General features: G+C 42.0%; 1 protein-coding gene across 12 annotated transcripts in view; it reads left to right on the top strand.

Annotated features, from left to right (window-relative positions):
- LOC111861588 (liprin-beta-1) overlaps window positions 1-14,820 on the top strand; it is a 129,081-nt gene that overhangs the window by 85,743 nt on the left and 28,518 nt on the right. For 5 of the 12 annotated variants that reach the window (XR_004512738.1, XM_033750475.1, XM_033750486.1 and 2 more), the window contains 3 exons: window positions 6,921-7,115; window positions 9,167-10,146; window positions 14,552-14,740. Coding sequence is in view for 11 of the 12 variants with exons in the window: in XM_033750475.1 (XP_033606366.1) it covers window positions 6,921-7,115; window positions 9,167-10,146; window positions 14,552-14,740 (1,364 nt within the window). In the remaining variant the exon portion in view is untranslated. The remainder of the gene's footprint in view (window positions 1-6,920; window positions 7,116-9,166; window positions 10,147-14,551; window positions 14,741-14,820) is intronic. The other 7 variants (XM_023846314.2, XM_023846320.2, XM_023846280.2 and 4 more) reach the window with 6 other exon arrangements.

Genomic DNA, 14,820 nt, shown 5'->3' with positions numbered 1-14,820 from the left:
TTTTTAACACAAACAGTATATATAGACCGCGCTATTTCCTCGTGGCTTAAGTTATTGTCTCCTTGGGCAGTGGTGAAAATTGGATTAAGACGAAACCCAGATGTTCGTCACCCTGTTAGCAAAATCTCTGTCATAACAACATGGAACCCTTGAGAAACTGACAGCCTCTCGTCTGTTCAAGATATTTTCTGACTTGTTCATTACCGTATTCACAAGAGCTTGCCGCTGGATCCGATTTATAGCCGCTTGAATCCCATTCGCGTCCTATTTCATTATGATCCTTTGAAACTAGAAGGTTCATTTCCATGTTTACAAGATCCTGTCACCGGATCCTATTCTGAGCCACTTCAATCCGTTGCACACTTTCGCTTCCTATTTTTGTTATCTTCCACCCAGCGAGATGTTGTACCAGTACTGCTCGCTAGTATCGTGTTAGGTATTCACATCGAAGTTCGTCTCGGATACCCACTACGCTGATGTTTCTCCTGGTTTTCTTCGGTCCCTCCAAGCAAATACTGGGATAGTAACTCGATTAGACCATGACCGCTTCCTTTCAGATCTTTCCCAATTCAGCGTCTAGATACTTACGTCACAGTAAAATAAACCATACAAATGTGTGTGTATCTGACTATCCCAAACAGCCTCCTTCCGCGAAATTATCCGACTGAATTGGTATGCATATTGCTCATTTCCTGCGTGTGTGCTACATTCTCCACCACCTCATCATTTCTGCCCTTTCACAACTTCTGCTCCTCGTACCCCCAGGATTTGAATGAAAGGATTGAGCGACTGATTCATCAGAAGGAATCCATTTATCCTAACAGACAACAGTTAGCGCCGGGTTTGAGGTTCTCACTTCGGTAACTGCTGGGATATGTCGCCTCACAAGTCTGGTAGAAGTTTACTGACGTTTCGGAAGAACGTGCAACCTCCATCTTCATAGTACAACAGTTAGTCAAACAATGAGCAGGCATGGCTCCGAGCAGTTATTGTGATTGTTGCGTACTTATATTTTTATCCTGAAGATGGAAGCAGTACGTTCCTCGGAAATATCATTGAACTACCATACTGCACGGCGTCACATCACAGGAGATGTTACTGTACAGCTACGTTTAATATGTTGCGTACTCTTCTGCTACAGAAAGGTTGCTCTATTTTCTTTTAAGTTGGCATGTAGCTGTGTGAGTGACAGGCCAAGCCCCAGTAATCTCTGAAGTTTCGGCAATCGCAAGTGCCGCGTCGAATGGCTGGAGAGGCTGCCCTGACGTGAAACAGAATGGAAGGGGCAGGAAATACGAAAAGGTGTCTCATCGTATCAGAACACTGCAATTTTCACCAGCCTCCTGCTGCTTCAAGGGCCACGCGATAGCGTAGTTGGTTGAGGCACTATGCTACAAACCGGAAGGTCGCGGGATCGAATCCCGGTGAGGTGAATTTTTTTTTTTCAATTGACCTAATCCTTCCAGCCGCACTATGGCCCTGGGGTCGACTTAGCCTCTAACAGAAATGAGTACCAGGAATCTTCTTGGGGGTAAAGGGCGGTCGGCGCCTAAGGCTGACAACCTCACCGCCATCTCTGAGCCGATTGTCTAGAAAATGTGGGAGCCTCGACGTCTCAGCCCTGTGGACCTCCACCTCCTGTTACAGGGATAACTTGGCGCGTAAGGCTGTCAACCTCATCGCCATCTATGAGCCGACTGTCTAGAAAATGTGGGATGCTTGACGTCTCACAACCCTATGGGCCTCCACGGTCTGTTAGGGATAGCTTTACTTACTTTTTTTTTATTGCTAGTGGGGTGGGACTAAGTCCGTTGTACTGCGGCCACTTCTGGCCTATTGTACCAGCCCCAGATGATAGGTGAGGGTGATTGTGGAGCAATAGGTGGAATGAAGATTGGCAGGGGAAACCGAAGTACTCGGAGAAAACCTGCCCCAGCGCCACTTTGTCCACCACAAATCCCAATTGACCAGACCCGGGATCGAACCCGGGCCGCCGCGGTGGGAAGACAGCGACTAACCGCTTGAACTATGGCGCGGCCTTTACATACTTTACTTACCATTTTATTAAGGTCGCGGGTTCAAGTCCCGATGAGGTCATTGGGTTTTTTTCAGTTGACCTAATCCTTCCAGCCGCACTAGGCCCTGGGGTTCACTCAGCCTCTAACAGAAAAAGTACCAGGAATATTCCTGGAGGTAAAGAGCGGTCGGAGCGTAAGGCTGACAACCTTACCGCCGTCTTTGAGCTGATTGTCTATATAATGTGGGACCCTCAACATCTCACAACCCTATGGGCCTTCACGGCCTGGTACAGGGATAGCTTTACTTTTTTTTTTTTACTTTTTACCATTTTATTTTGGAAATGAGCGTACAACGACCGTGCGTTTGGGACCCGAAGTCCGGACTCTCGTATGTAGAATGAGAGTATACAACGCGAGTAAACGTTATGGATGTTTTCTTTTAAATTTAATGTCAGGTTAAGAGATGAAACACCAGCTTAAAGACGGAGGTTATGATAATGTGCTGCCTGATTAAGGCCGTCACATACCTGACCGAGCTCTGATGGATGAATATTGGACAATGTTGGAATGGTGATTAGCAGGGCAAAACAGCTCCAGTTACACTTTGTTCACCTGGGAATGAACCCGAGGCTCCGCCGATGGAAGCCAGTATCCAAGTACCTCCGCCTCTTTCGCGATGTCCTTTCGTTCAGCGTCGCTAAAAATATTTGGAAATGAATGGGACTTTGTGAGTAGGAGTGACGAAACTGCGTTATTTTTGTGCGAAAGGAATTTTGCATGTGAGCGGTTTCTGTGTGTCACGCTTCATCCTGTTCATGCAGACATAAGCAGACCTGGTTCTCCTGCCATGACGTCGGCTTCCGAAATACGTTTTATTGCTATAAATTTCACAAGGATGTACGAATCTTCGATCATGACGTTTTTTAATATTTAAAACCAGACACGTACTTTATATATCCAAATTTTTCCAAACGGTAAATGTAAATGTGTCCCGCATATGACATTTTCTGGGCTGTTGTGGACACGGTAAAGAACTTTCCGGTTTCATAAAAAACAAGAAGGTCTGAGAAGAAGTAACCGCGTACTTTCCTTTCACGACATGGATTGCATAGAAGACACCGCATCCAACAGTTCTTCTGTTGTTGCGTATGTATTCATTGCCGCAGGAACGTGTTTACAGAGCCGTTGACTAACAGCGGATGTCTCTTGCCCCATTATTCCGTCTTTCAGACGTTTGGGGGGACACAGACACCCAGACAGGAAGGTTATCTTGTAAGCTTACATTTATTTATTTGAAAATAAGGAAAATAGGCTAAAATGGGAATATCTTGACTAGTTGAGTGACTACTAGTTTCTCGAAAAATATTTCCTCCTTGGATTTCGTATGCAGGTTCCTAACATAGTCTAATGATGGGCTGTTGTGAACATGGCAACGAGCATTCAGGTGACATATAATACTCGAAATTTCAGTTGAGGAGCAACTGTTAGATCCTCAAGAAGGACTCAGCTCCGTGGAGATGTTTAGTTAGTTAGTTAGTTCATTAGCACGTAGTATAAGAATTACAACGTATTGGCAGTGGCTCCTGGCAGACACAAAACATGCATACAGTATTCCGATATGCAAGGAAGAGTCAGTAAATAGGTCACAGATGGAAGTAAAACAGCTCTAATGGCCGTAATAGGTTTTCTGTGTGTGTTCAGAGACTGGTTTCAGTGGTCAAAATGGCGACTGTGCTTGAGTATACTACCGAAGAGCGGAGTTATGTTATGCTTTTTTTTTTTGTGGGAGAAAGGACTCAATGCAAAGGTTATTGATAAAGAAATGTTTCCTATTTGCGGTGTGAAGAGTTTGTCTCTTAATGTGGTTCACAGCTGGCTGGCAAACTTTTCGCTGATGATGAACAGGTTGAAATGGAGGTGCGGAAGTGGCTCATCAACAGTCAGACTTCTGTGTTGCGGGTTTTGACTCATTGGTTAAGTGACGGAACAAGTGTATCAGTGTTGGAGGACATGTCGAGAAATACATTTTCTTTCCAGGTTCGAATATCACAGTTTTACGTTTTGTATCCATTTGTGTCATATTTACTGACTCTCCATCTTATTAGAGATTCCTGGACTGTGAAGAATACTGTCTTCTGGGGATGTGACTGTGGAAGGAAGCGGTCATGGCCTATCTAGTTGGACATTTGCCTCGAGGGACTGAGGAAAAGAACGAAAACTTAAGTCAAGATAACTACTGTCCTGGCTGAAATTTGAACAGAACACCGCCTGAAATCGAGTGTAGAGCGTCACCCCTATAAGCAAAAACAAATTCCGTGGCCTTTAGTTCACAAGCGAACTATACCGACCCAGCGATCGCCGCTTGTCGTCAAAGTTAGTGCCAACTTTAGCGAATAGAGGGTGTCGCGTGGTCAGCGCAACGGATCCCTACGGCCGTTAATCTCGGTTTTGTAGACCTGAGCCGCTATTTCCTTGAAGTAGCTCCTCAGTTATCCTCACAAGTCTGAATGGACCCCGTTCCAGACCCACTACTCAGAAAATCTGGTAGCGGGACCTCTGGATATGTAGCCAGGAACTCTGACCACTAGACCACAGAGGCGTCACCCCTATGTTAGGATAAATTCCATTAGAATGCTCCATCGTTCTCTTCATACGTTCTCGTTGTTTCTGAATTCTGCAAGAAGTCCAAATCCGAGGTAATGACTTCTCATAATGTCAGTGAACCGAAGCGCGCTGCGGCACAGTGGTCTTGAAATGTCGGAGTAATCAGACATGGTCTAGCAGTGAAGTCGTCTCTCTTTGCCCCTACCTCTGGCTCCAGGCCAGACGTTGCTTCATGTTCCTGCAAATAGATTTCACTGTTCCATTTGGTTCCATTTCTTTCCTCCTGTGTTCATCCAAGTTCCTGTTGTCATTGTCCCTTTTGTTTCATCTGCAGTAGCTCTGTGTCCTGTGACGAGTGACAGTGAACACACTTCACACGTCTGCAGTTTGTCTGGCTGTCAGCTGGCCCATGTTTGTGCCTTTAGGTCAGTATGCTCCACTTGTGGTTTTTCTGTGTGAGATGGTATTTTAGGATCCACCAATTAATTCAGAACTACTGGGCTTTCGAACTTTGTTGATTGTCCGGTATTCTACCGTAGAAACTGAAAAACACAACATTTCGGAAACTGGATGTGTTTCCGTCCTCAGGTAGGGGGCAGGAGACACCTACTCTTTTGGGTCCCTTAGAAAGAGATTCTGAAAGATCCAGTTTCCGAAACGTTGTGTTTTCTAGTTAATGGGGGAGAAGAGGAATGCATGTAGGATATTGGTAGGAAATCCAGAAGGAAAGAGACCACTGGGAAGTCCAAGGCGTAGGTGGATGGACAATATTAAAATGGATCTTAGAGAGAGAGGATGGGGTGGATTGGATTGATCTGGCTTAGGACAGTGACCAGTGGAGGGCTCTTGTGAACACTGTAATGAACCTTCGGGTTCCATAAAATGCTGGGAAGTTCTTGAGTAGCTGCAGAATTGGCGGCTCCTCAAGAAGGTCTCAGTTCCATCAGTGAGTGAGTGAGTGAGTGAGTGAGTGAGTGAGTGAGTGTGTGTCTTTTCTAGTTTCTAAAATACCGGATGATGGACAAAGTCCTAGAACCCCGTAATTCTGAGTAGTATACACCATCGTCAGAACCCTTTAGGATCTACTTTGATTGCTGGGGCCTGCAGTCGAAGCACTATGCTACAAGCTGGAAGGCTATGGGTTCGATTCTCAATTTCAGTTGAGCTAATCTTTTCAGCCGCACTATGGCCCTGGGGTCGACTTAGTCTCCAACAGAAATGAGTACCAGGAATCTTCCTGGGGGGTAAAGGGCGGCAGGTGCATAGGGCTGACAACCTCACCGTCATCTGTGAGCCGACTGTCTAGAAAATGTGGGAGCCTTGACATCTCACAACCCTATGGGCCTTCACGACCTCTTACAGGGATAGCTTTACCTTTATCAATTAATTGTCTTCGGGGTGTGACACTGTGTAGTGTGGCAGTAGAGTACCAACCTTCTGAGGTGCCTGGAAGATGAGATCTTCTGCCCTGTAAGTGGAGGAAGCAGGTTTCTGCAAATGGTCAGCTGTCGCCCAAAGTGCACAGCAGCACGTTTCAGAACAAAGTAATGTTTGTGATGTCATTTTAGCACTTCCAGTTCGTGAGAATGATGAAATGGTAACATTTGAGAGCATGTTTTGAAGGCCATGTCCTGTACTAAATGTATCATACACCACACCCTAAAATTCTTACGTATAATATTCAGAGTTCCACGAACGTCATATTGGAGTTGCTGGTAGAACATTATAAATGTTACAGGTTTTTGTTGGCTTTCTTTTTTAGACTTTAAATGTAACGAATTGCCAGATCCATTCAGATCCTGTTCTTCCGTGTGCTGTGTCTATTTTGATATGCCTTTTTCTTTAGAATTCTTGTGTGTGGGATTTTCGATGAACAAGGCTGTGTGTCACAGGTTTTCTTGGGGTACTCCCATTTTCTCCGAAATATTTTATACTATTAATTCCTTATAATCATTTTTTAGATACAGTATAACCTCTGCATTTGGTATGATGTCAGTAAACAAGTTGGTATTGTGGTTCAACAGAAGGTATTTATGTACGTATGAAAAGACAGAATGGAGTCTTTGACTAGCTGTCCCCCTTATAATGATAACTTTTTATTGTTATTTTTCATTAATTATTATGATCTTGAAAAAGGAGACTTTTAAAATCTGTAAATGCAATATCTGCATAAGTTTGAAATAAAGTACTGACATGTATGAAGTTGGTTTTGTATTTGTCTCTTATGTTTACTTATTCGTGTTCATGGAATTACATGTGTAGTAGCAGAAGTGAAGGATTGTTTGGGATTTGGTATAGGTGGGGATGAGTCAAACCCTGATGAAGAAGAAGATTCAACCCTCAAGTGCAGTGGCACGGCTTGGTCAGGTTCAGACTCGGCCCCACATCACAGGAGCAGCTCAACATCTGATTTCTCCAGTTCATCCCCTTCTGAGGAGGAGGGGGCAGAAGACTTTGACCCCTCTCCACACAAACCCTGCCTACATACTGAAGGTGTGCTCCCTTCCTATCCGAAATTTTTTAAAAGTTGAAGTTCTCATAGGGGGAAACTGAAGCATTGTGACAATTAAGGCTTAAAGACATGGAAATTTTTAATAATTTTTTGTACGGAATTTCTGATTGATCAAATTAATATTTTCGGAGTTTTGTACCGGATCGCTGTGTTTCATGCAACTGAACTTTTCCTCTGTTGCTGGCAGAAGGCTAGTCATAAACCTCAGGCGAAATAATGAAAGCCCTCCATGCTGCCTGCTTGCCCTCATGCAGTCACTTCTCTATTTATATGGTGGGTGTGTTGTGGTCTTATAAAACGGACAAGTACTCTCATTTCTAGGTCAAAATACTTCTACAGTATTGCAGCCAGATTTTTACATCAATGTTTGTTTAATTGGAAATTAGAAGAAACTGGAAAATTTAATGTGTAATGACCAGGGCCCAGATTTTGATGACCTGAAAATATTTAAAAAATGAACAAATAATCCAGAAAAATGACCTAAAATATGACCCAAAAATGTAATATGCAGGGCCCGGATTTTGATGACCTGAAAATATTCAAAAAATGACCTATAAAATACCAAAAAAAAAAAAATCCAGAAAAATTATCTAAAGGCGAAAAGAAAGAACACTTCGCTTCCATGTTATTCACATTTCAGAAAACATGAAGAAAAATTCCCCAAAATGGCCAAAAATGACTAGAAATACCCTTAAAAGTCCAAAAATTTACTAAAAAATTGCCCCCAAAATGAAAAAAATTACCTTAAACCTAAATATGTCAAAGAACTACAAAAAAATGCCTATAAAGTTTACATTTCTGTAACCAGCAGCTCATATGCGAGATTTATATATTTAAGAGCATCGCATAGGATACAAGGAAAAAAAGATGACATGTCATCAAAATCTGAGCCCTGATAATGACTTGTTACTGACAGTCCCAGTTTCTGTCACAGTAAGAGATAGAGAGGACCTTGCAGGTTTGAAGAGCGTGAGATTCTGAGAGTCAGGAAACTGAAATGTGAATTGCAAACTCGGCTGATTGTCACAACACTCTGTTGTGCATTGTTTGGTTCTTGCTGTTGTAAATTTTAACATATCAAAGGTGCACCCATGTGCCTAAACTTTATCCTTTCATGTACTTTATTTGCTTTGTTTACTGTTAAAAAAATGGAAGCCAGGATAGCTCAGTTAGTATAGGAACTAGGATATGGGCCGAACAACTGAGGAGTCAGGGTTTGATTCCTAGTAGGGGCAAGAGATTTTCTCTTCTCCACAGACTCCAGACCGGTTCTGGGGTCCGTGCAGCCTCCTGTATGATAGGTACTGGGGCCTGTTTCCCCGGGGCTAAAGCGGCAGGACCTTGAAGCTGACCATTCACCTCCATCTAATGCCCCATATGTCTTCACACTCAGGTGCTTTATTAATTAAGCCCAATGATAGCAGCGTAACCTACTGTTAAAATTATCTCTTTAATATTATATTGTTTAGAAATTTGGAGCACTTTAAATTTTAATCTTTACTCTCTGTGGCTTTCTTATGTCATGTCAGAAGTTTATACATATTGCAGTCAATGTAATTTCTCTTCAGTAAGTAATTTTGTAATTTAAAATATGTAGTTATTCATGGTGGGCAGCACTTAATTAAGTACATCGTACTTATATAATTTTGGCATGTATTTCATGTTTCATGAGCAGTAGCATTTAAATGCCCCCCTCCCCCACCATCCATTGAAATCAGAATCATGTATTAAGTATAAATTGCTAGTTTATAATGAAGCCATAAATTTAACTGCCATATAACAGTATTGTATCTTTAAATCATGGAATTCGAATGGACAGCAATTTGTGCATAATGCTTTTCTATATGATTTCTTTGAAAATCATAGGTCTTATTACCAAGTTCAGTTGAATTTATATGTAAGGCCCAACCATATAATTTATAATTTATTTTTCACGTGCTGAATTAGCATCTTAGGTACATTTAAGATAAGTGGAAACTGAATTAGTAACAAGTATTTGTTTCCCTTGGATCATGTGGCTCCAATTTGCCAGATCTCACAACTACAGGTTGTGACGAAGACTTCCAGTGGATATGCAGTTCCCCCGGGGTTGCGGGCAGTGGGAGGAGGCATCCTGTTAAGAATAGTAAGGTGCCAGATGCAGAGAAGAGAACCATAGATGTTTGTGCTCCAGCATCTGATGACAGTAGATATAATCACGAATTTGACTACGACCCCCCTCAAATAATGCACAGCCAGAATACTGTGACATCATCATATGAGAAAGCATCTGACAGGAGTGAAGTGCAGACTTCTGGTAACAGTGGATATGAATATCGCCAGCTTATCGGTGGAAGCAGCGAAACTTCTCACCGTAAGCCACCAAGACATGATTCTGGTTTAAAATCACATGCAGCCTTCGATAAAGCATCAAGTCTTGATCGGCGACGATATCATGGTCATAACAGAGCCAGTAGAGACCAGAAGGCTCGGTCATCTATCGTTCTTCATTCCCCAAGATTTCGCTCACCTGCAAGACATGCAAGCCCATCAGCTGTGGAGTGTCCCCACTACAGCAACGCATCATGCTACAGTGAAGCAGCGAAGATTGCGGTGAACCACGGCGTTTCTTGCTGCGAGTCAGCAGCAAGTCTCCTGCGTTGTTCTAGTTCTCATGGATGCATCCATCAGCCTCTTCGTCCTTCACTCTGCAACGACCCAGCTCACTGCTGTTCCACTCCTGTCCGTGAAGATGTGATGTCATCATCATACGATTCTCCGTTTCCTGAGATTCGCCACCACTGTCACCACCATGGTGATCTTCAGCGCTATGGAAGTTCTGGGAAGTTGGATTGTCATTCACGGATCTGTCATGGCATGGGCAGCCAACAAGACCTGGTGCTGCCGGGGGAGTGCTGCAGCGTGTTAGCGCAAGGTGGAGACTGCTACGGCTCTCACAGTTACCTCTCCACGTGCAACTGTCAGGCAGAACAGCAATGCAGACGGCGGCATGTACACAAGGTCAGCTTCAGGGTGGGTCAGTGTTATGATGTAGTAAGGCATGGCATTAACAATGTTAACACTGAAGAGTATAATGTTCTGGGTTGTGATGGCATGTGCCCAGGTCACTCAGATTGATGCTTGTATCGGACTACATGCTGTTACATCCCAGAATGTAGTACTTTTCATAAGCAGCACTGTAAGAATCTCAGATCAGCGAACTTAACATTCTTTGTGTTGAGGCGTGTTTGTTTCATTCTTTTCTACCTTGACTACACACCTTCCATTTGTATACTTTTAAGATTATTGTCTCTAGGGGGTGATACTTTGTAGTAAGTAGATATATACCCACATCTTGGAGGAACCAGCAGCTTCCATCGTCAGGGTAGAAGAATAAGCCATGTGAGAAAAACAATCAGACTTGTAGCTAAAGCTGAGGGCTAAGAGTGAACCAATGAAAGCAGTAAATTTGATCATTTGGCACTGAAAATGGTCAGAGGTTTAGATAGGAGGCGGATATAAACAAACCACTGGGGACAATGAATGTGATTCTTTGCTCTTGAAAAGGGCCAGATTTGTAGACAGGAAGAGAGAAAGAGTGATCCAGTGGAAGCATTGTCTACAAGTGTGGCCCTCTTCAGGGCTGCTGTGCCTTATTCACCACACTCATTGATCTGCTCATGTCTCAGATCCTCAATCTCTGACCTGAAGATGGAGGCAGCTGGATATTCCATAACATTAATAGATGTCCACTAGAATACATATGACGTCATATATCAGAAGATGGTAATCTTCATATTTGCTGCCGTGAGGACCGTCTCATACTGCGTACTTCTGACTGAAGAACAGAGTTGTCACCTACCCTTGTGATGTTGCTAGTCACAGCAAACTTAATTTTGCTTATCTTAGTAGACTGACGTGTGTTTTATAGCTGTCATACTTGTACATTAAAAATATGTTTTGTGTTTACAAAATAGGACCGCCTCTGTGGTCTAGCGGTCAGAGTTCCTGGCTACAGATCCAGAGGTCCCGGGTTCGATTCCCGGCGCTGCCAGATATTCTGAGAAGTACTGGGTCTGGAACGAGGTCCACTCAGCTTCATGAAGATAACTGAGGAGCTATTTCAAGGAAAGCGGCTCCGGTCTTGATAACCGAGATTAACGGCTGTGGGGATCTGTTCTGCTGTTTGTTTACAAAGAAATTTCTCCACATATTATGGTATACTTGTGTATGTGTTGCATTTGGACTCGGAGGTTTTGTCGCCTCTGGATTTGAAGTTTTTCCATGTTTAACGTTCACTTTCTGTGATCTGAAGTCAATAATTTGTTCTTTTGTAGTATTCCAATTCACCCTTTTCAAAAGAAATCATAAATGGGGGGGATTTCCCCATAGAAATGTGACCATGTATTCTAGAAATTACTTTCATGGTTAAAAATTGTGAAAATAGTAAGTAGCTATTACTTAAATAATATGAAGTGAGCATCAGTATGTTTTTGTCATGGAAGCTTACTCTAGACATAGGAAGTTAAAAATGACAAAGTATCCTTGATGTGTTTAGAGTGCAGTTTATTTCTTGCTTAGTAGTGCTTAATTAGTTGAGCACGGGGACAACTTTGCCTTATTTTTTTGCTGTGGTCTCCCTCAGGACTTTTTTTTTGCTTATGTTGTTGCTTGGGTATTAAGTACAGCATATGCTTGCTTTTGTTTTGTAGCTTAGCGGGTTCTCTCTGTGTGCTCTTCATAGAATTTTTTTTTTTAATTTAACAAAGGACGTGTGCGCGCTTAGAACAATTAACTTTGCTCTCCCAGAAGTGTTTCCAACTTGAAAGGAAGACTACATATTGCAGAGTAGTGATCACAGAATGTTTAATATATAAGTACCAAACAAACATAACATATTCCCATAGTTTTTTGGACCATGCAGGTTAGCATAGTGGCTATCCTGTCCGATTTTTCATGTTTACCTTAGTCTTTGCAAGCAAAAGCTTGTAGATAGTACTTGATTAGGCCATGGCAGTTTCCTTCCAAATCCTTTCAGGTTCATCGGTCATCCTACCATATGATGCTATTATAACCTAGATACTAATAGCATCGTTAAATGACCGACAGAAAACAACATACATCATTTTGACAATTTTCAGTCATCTTCAGGGGTATTCTCTGAAACATACTGTTTGCTTTAGTTCTTAAACTGTTTTATGTACTCTAAATATTCACTGTAATATAGTGGCAATTAATGTAATTATTTTACAACTTTTTCTTTTATTAATTCGCTTAGTGGGGGGTGGAGTCCAAGTTGGTCCACTTAGCATGGCGGCCATTGATTGGCCAGTTGTAGCCTGCCCCTGGTGATTATGATGATGGATGATTTCGTGGAATGAAGACTGGCAGGGGAAACCGAAGTACTTGGAGAAAACCTGCCTCAGCGCCACTTTGTCCACCACAAATCCCGCTTCACCAGACCTGGGATCGAACCCGGGCCGCCGCGGTGGGAAGCCAGCGACTAACCGCTTGAGCTATGGCGCGGCCTATTTTACAACTTGCTGATGATGTAATTAAAGCTTGTAATTTATTTTAATATATTGCCTTACATATTTCCATAGTTTTTCTTTATTCTAATGTGAATTTGTCACTGTAAATGATTTAATTTTAATTAAGGTGCACTTTGAAGGCACTTCACTTAACTTCCCATTGCAACTGAGTGAATGTGATAGCCTTTTGGAGGTAATAATTATCCAGACTGCTTCATTATACTCAGTCCTCGAATTTGAAGACCTGTTCAACGTAATGTGTTCTGTGGTACTTCATTAGGTCTGCAAATGTATGGTTACTGCTTGAAGAGTGTGCTTGAGTCTCAACTCCTATGAGAACCTGAAATCCTACGTGCAAGAGGCTGTTCAAACAAAATTTACATAGCGAGATGGTGCATTTCCTTTATTCAGCCTTGGTCAGAGAGCTGTCCCAAGTGAAGATGGACCATTTCTTTAACCAAGACATCCAGATATTTCTGCATCTTCCCCTCTTCCCCTCACACTTTTAAAAGTTCAAGGTTGATCGCATGTTGCTTTATTCATATTGTTGCTTTGATGACCACTCCTTGATTGAATGTTTGCGCAGTATGATGATATTGCCTGTGGGGTCTTATGCAACATGAAATAGAACCAAATGATTAATTACGTATGCAGCCATCACTATCAGAAGTTTTTATGCCAGTAACAGTTTTCTTCCACTCAATACTTACTGTCATGTTAATTATAAGTAACAATCACACACAGACTAGGTACAGCATTCTTTGCTTATTTCTGCTTAAAACTGTACTAAAATATTTATATCACATGTCTTTAATAAGCTCTTGACTTAATGTTTGTAATTGTGTGTGTGTATGAGATTGATGTTTCTGCATTATCGTCAGTGAATAACATAACCATTGTGAACGGTGACAGGACACTGAACTGACACCTTATATTTTGTGCATTGAAAGCAATAAATTACTTTCAGTTTTTAAAATTCAAAGTATATCATACCACACATCTGTTGTGTTGTGGCGAATATAGATTGCTGTATGCATTAAACAATATATTTTCTCCAAACAGCCATGAGAGAGAGCACTGAAATATAGAATAGATATGAATCACTTATGTATGAATAAAATACAGCCATATCATACTTGGTAATATTCAGACTATGTGACTATTTTGAAGCCTTTAAAGTACAATACAGTATCTAATCCTGTCTTCAGTTCAGCAGTGTAGGGACTGTGATTGTATTTAACAGACTCAAAAATAAATTTGATTTGGAGTTGTAAAAATAATTTGGTAAAATGCAAACAGGGGACCAAGGGGTACATTAAAATAATCACTTGTGGTAAAAGCACACACATTGGATATCAGGGTAAGATTAAAGCAGTTGCAGTAGATAGATAACCAGACACACAGATAGAAGAAGGGGACTCCCAAGTATTTAATTCACAGCATAAATTTTATCAGTGAGAAAGTCATGTACACAGAGAACTGGAAAATAGTAACGGTATAATGGATTAAGGAGCTCCATGGAGCAGAGTCTGCTTTCAGAAGCTAATAGTTGATCACCTACTCAAGAAATTCCTCACCTTTAATAAAGCCCAAAGGTTTGTTAACTGTATTAACAAGAGGCCGATAATTGGCCCATGCCCTGAACCACACGACTCCAGTCCATACCCTCCAACGTTATGACTTTAAGGTCCATATTAATATCCTCCCATCTGTGCCAGTGTCTTCCAAATGATCTCTTCAGGTTTTCCAGTCAGAATTCTCCTACTTAGACAGTTGACTCACAGATGGCTGTGAGGTTGTCAGGCTGATAGCCTGAGAAAATATTCTCAACCTTATTCACTGTGAGAGCTTCAGGCCTTGTTTAGTATGCCACCCTTTGCATGATGGGTATCTCTTCATTGTTTCAGCAGCCTCAAGTGAATGCTGATGTGGAGGAGAGGTTGCGACGTCTGGAAGCAGACAAGGATTCGCTCCAGCTCCAGGTGGCTGTGCTTACTGAACAAATTGAAGTTCAGACAGACAAGATATCAGACCTTGAGAAGCTGCTGGACGAGAAGAAGAGTCAGCTCACTAATACCGAGGATGTACTGCAGAGAGTAAGTGAAATATTTCTTTGAATATAAAGTAAAAAAGAAGTCAGAGAAAGAGAGTGGTTGAGCCATAGCAAGATCTCAAG

Source organism: Cryptotermes secundus, unplaced genomic scaffold, assembly GCF_002891405.2.
Source record: "Cryptotermes secundus unplaced genomic scaffold, Csec_1.0 scaffold136, whole genome shotgun sequence".
In the NCBI taxonomy this organism is placed as follows: Eukaryota; Metazoa; Arthropoda; class Insecta; order Blattodea; family Kalotermitidae; genus Cryptotermes; species Cryptotermes secundus.
Note: the sequence above shows the minus strand (reverse complement) of the source record. Positions and strands in the feature narration are given on the sequence as shown.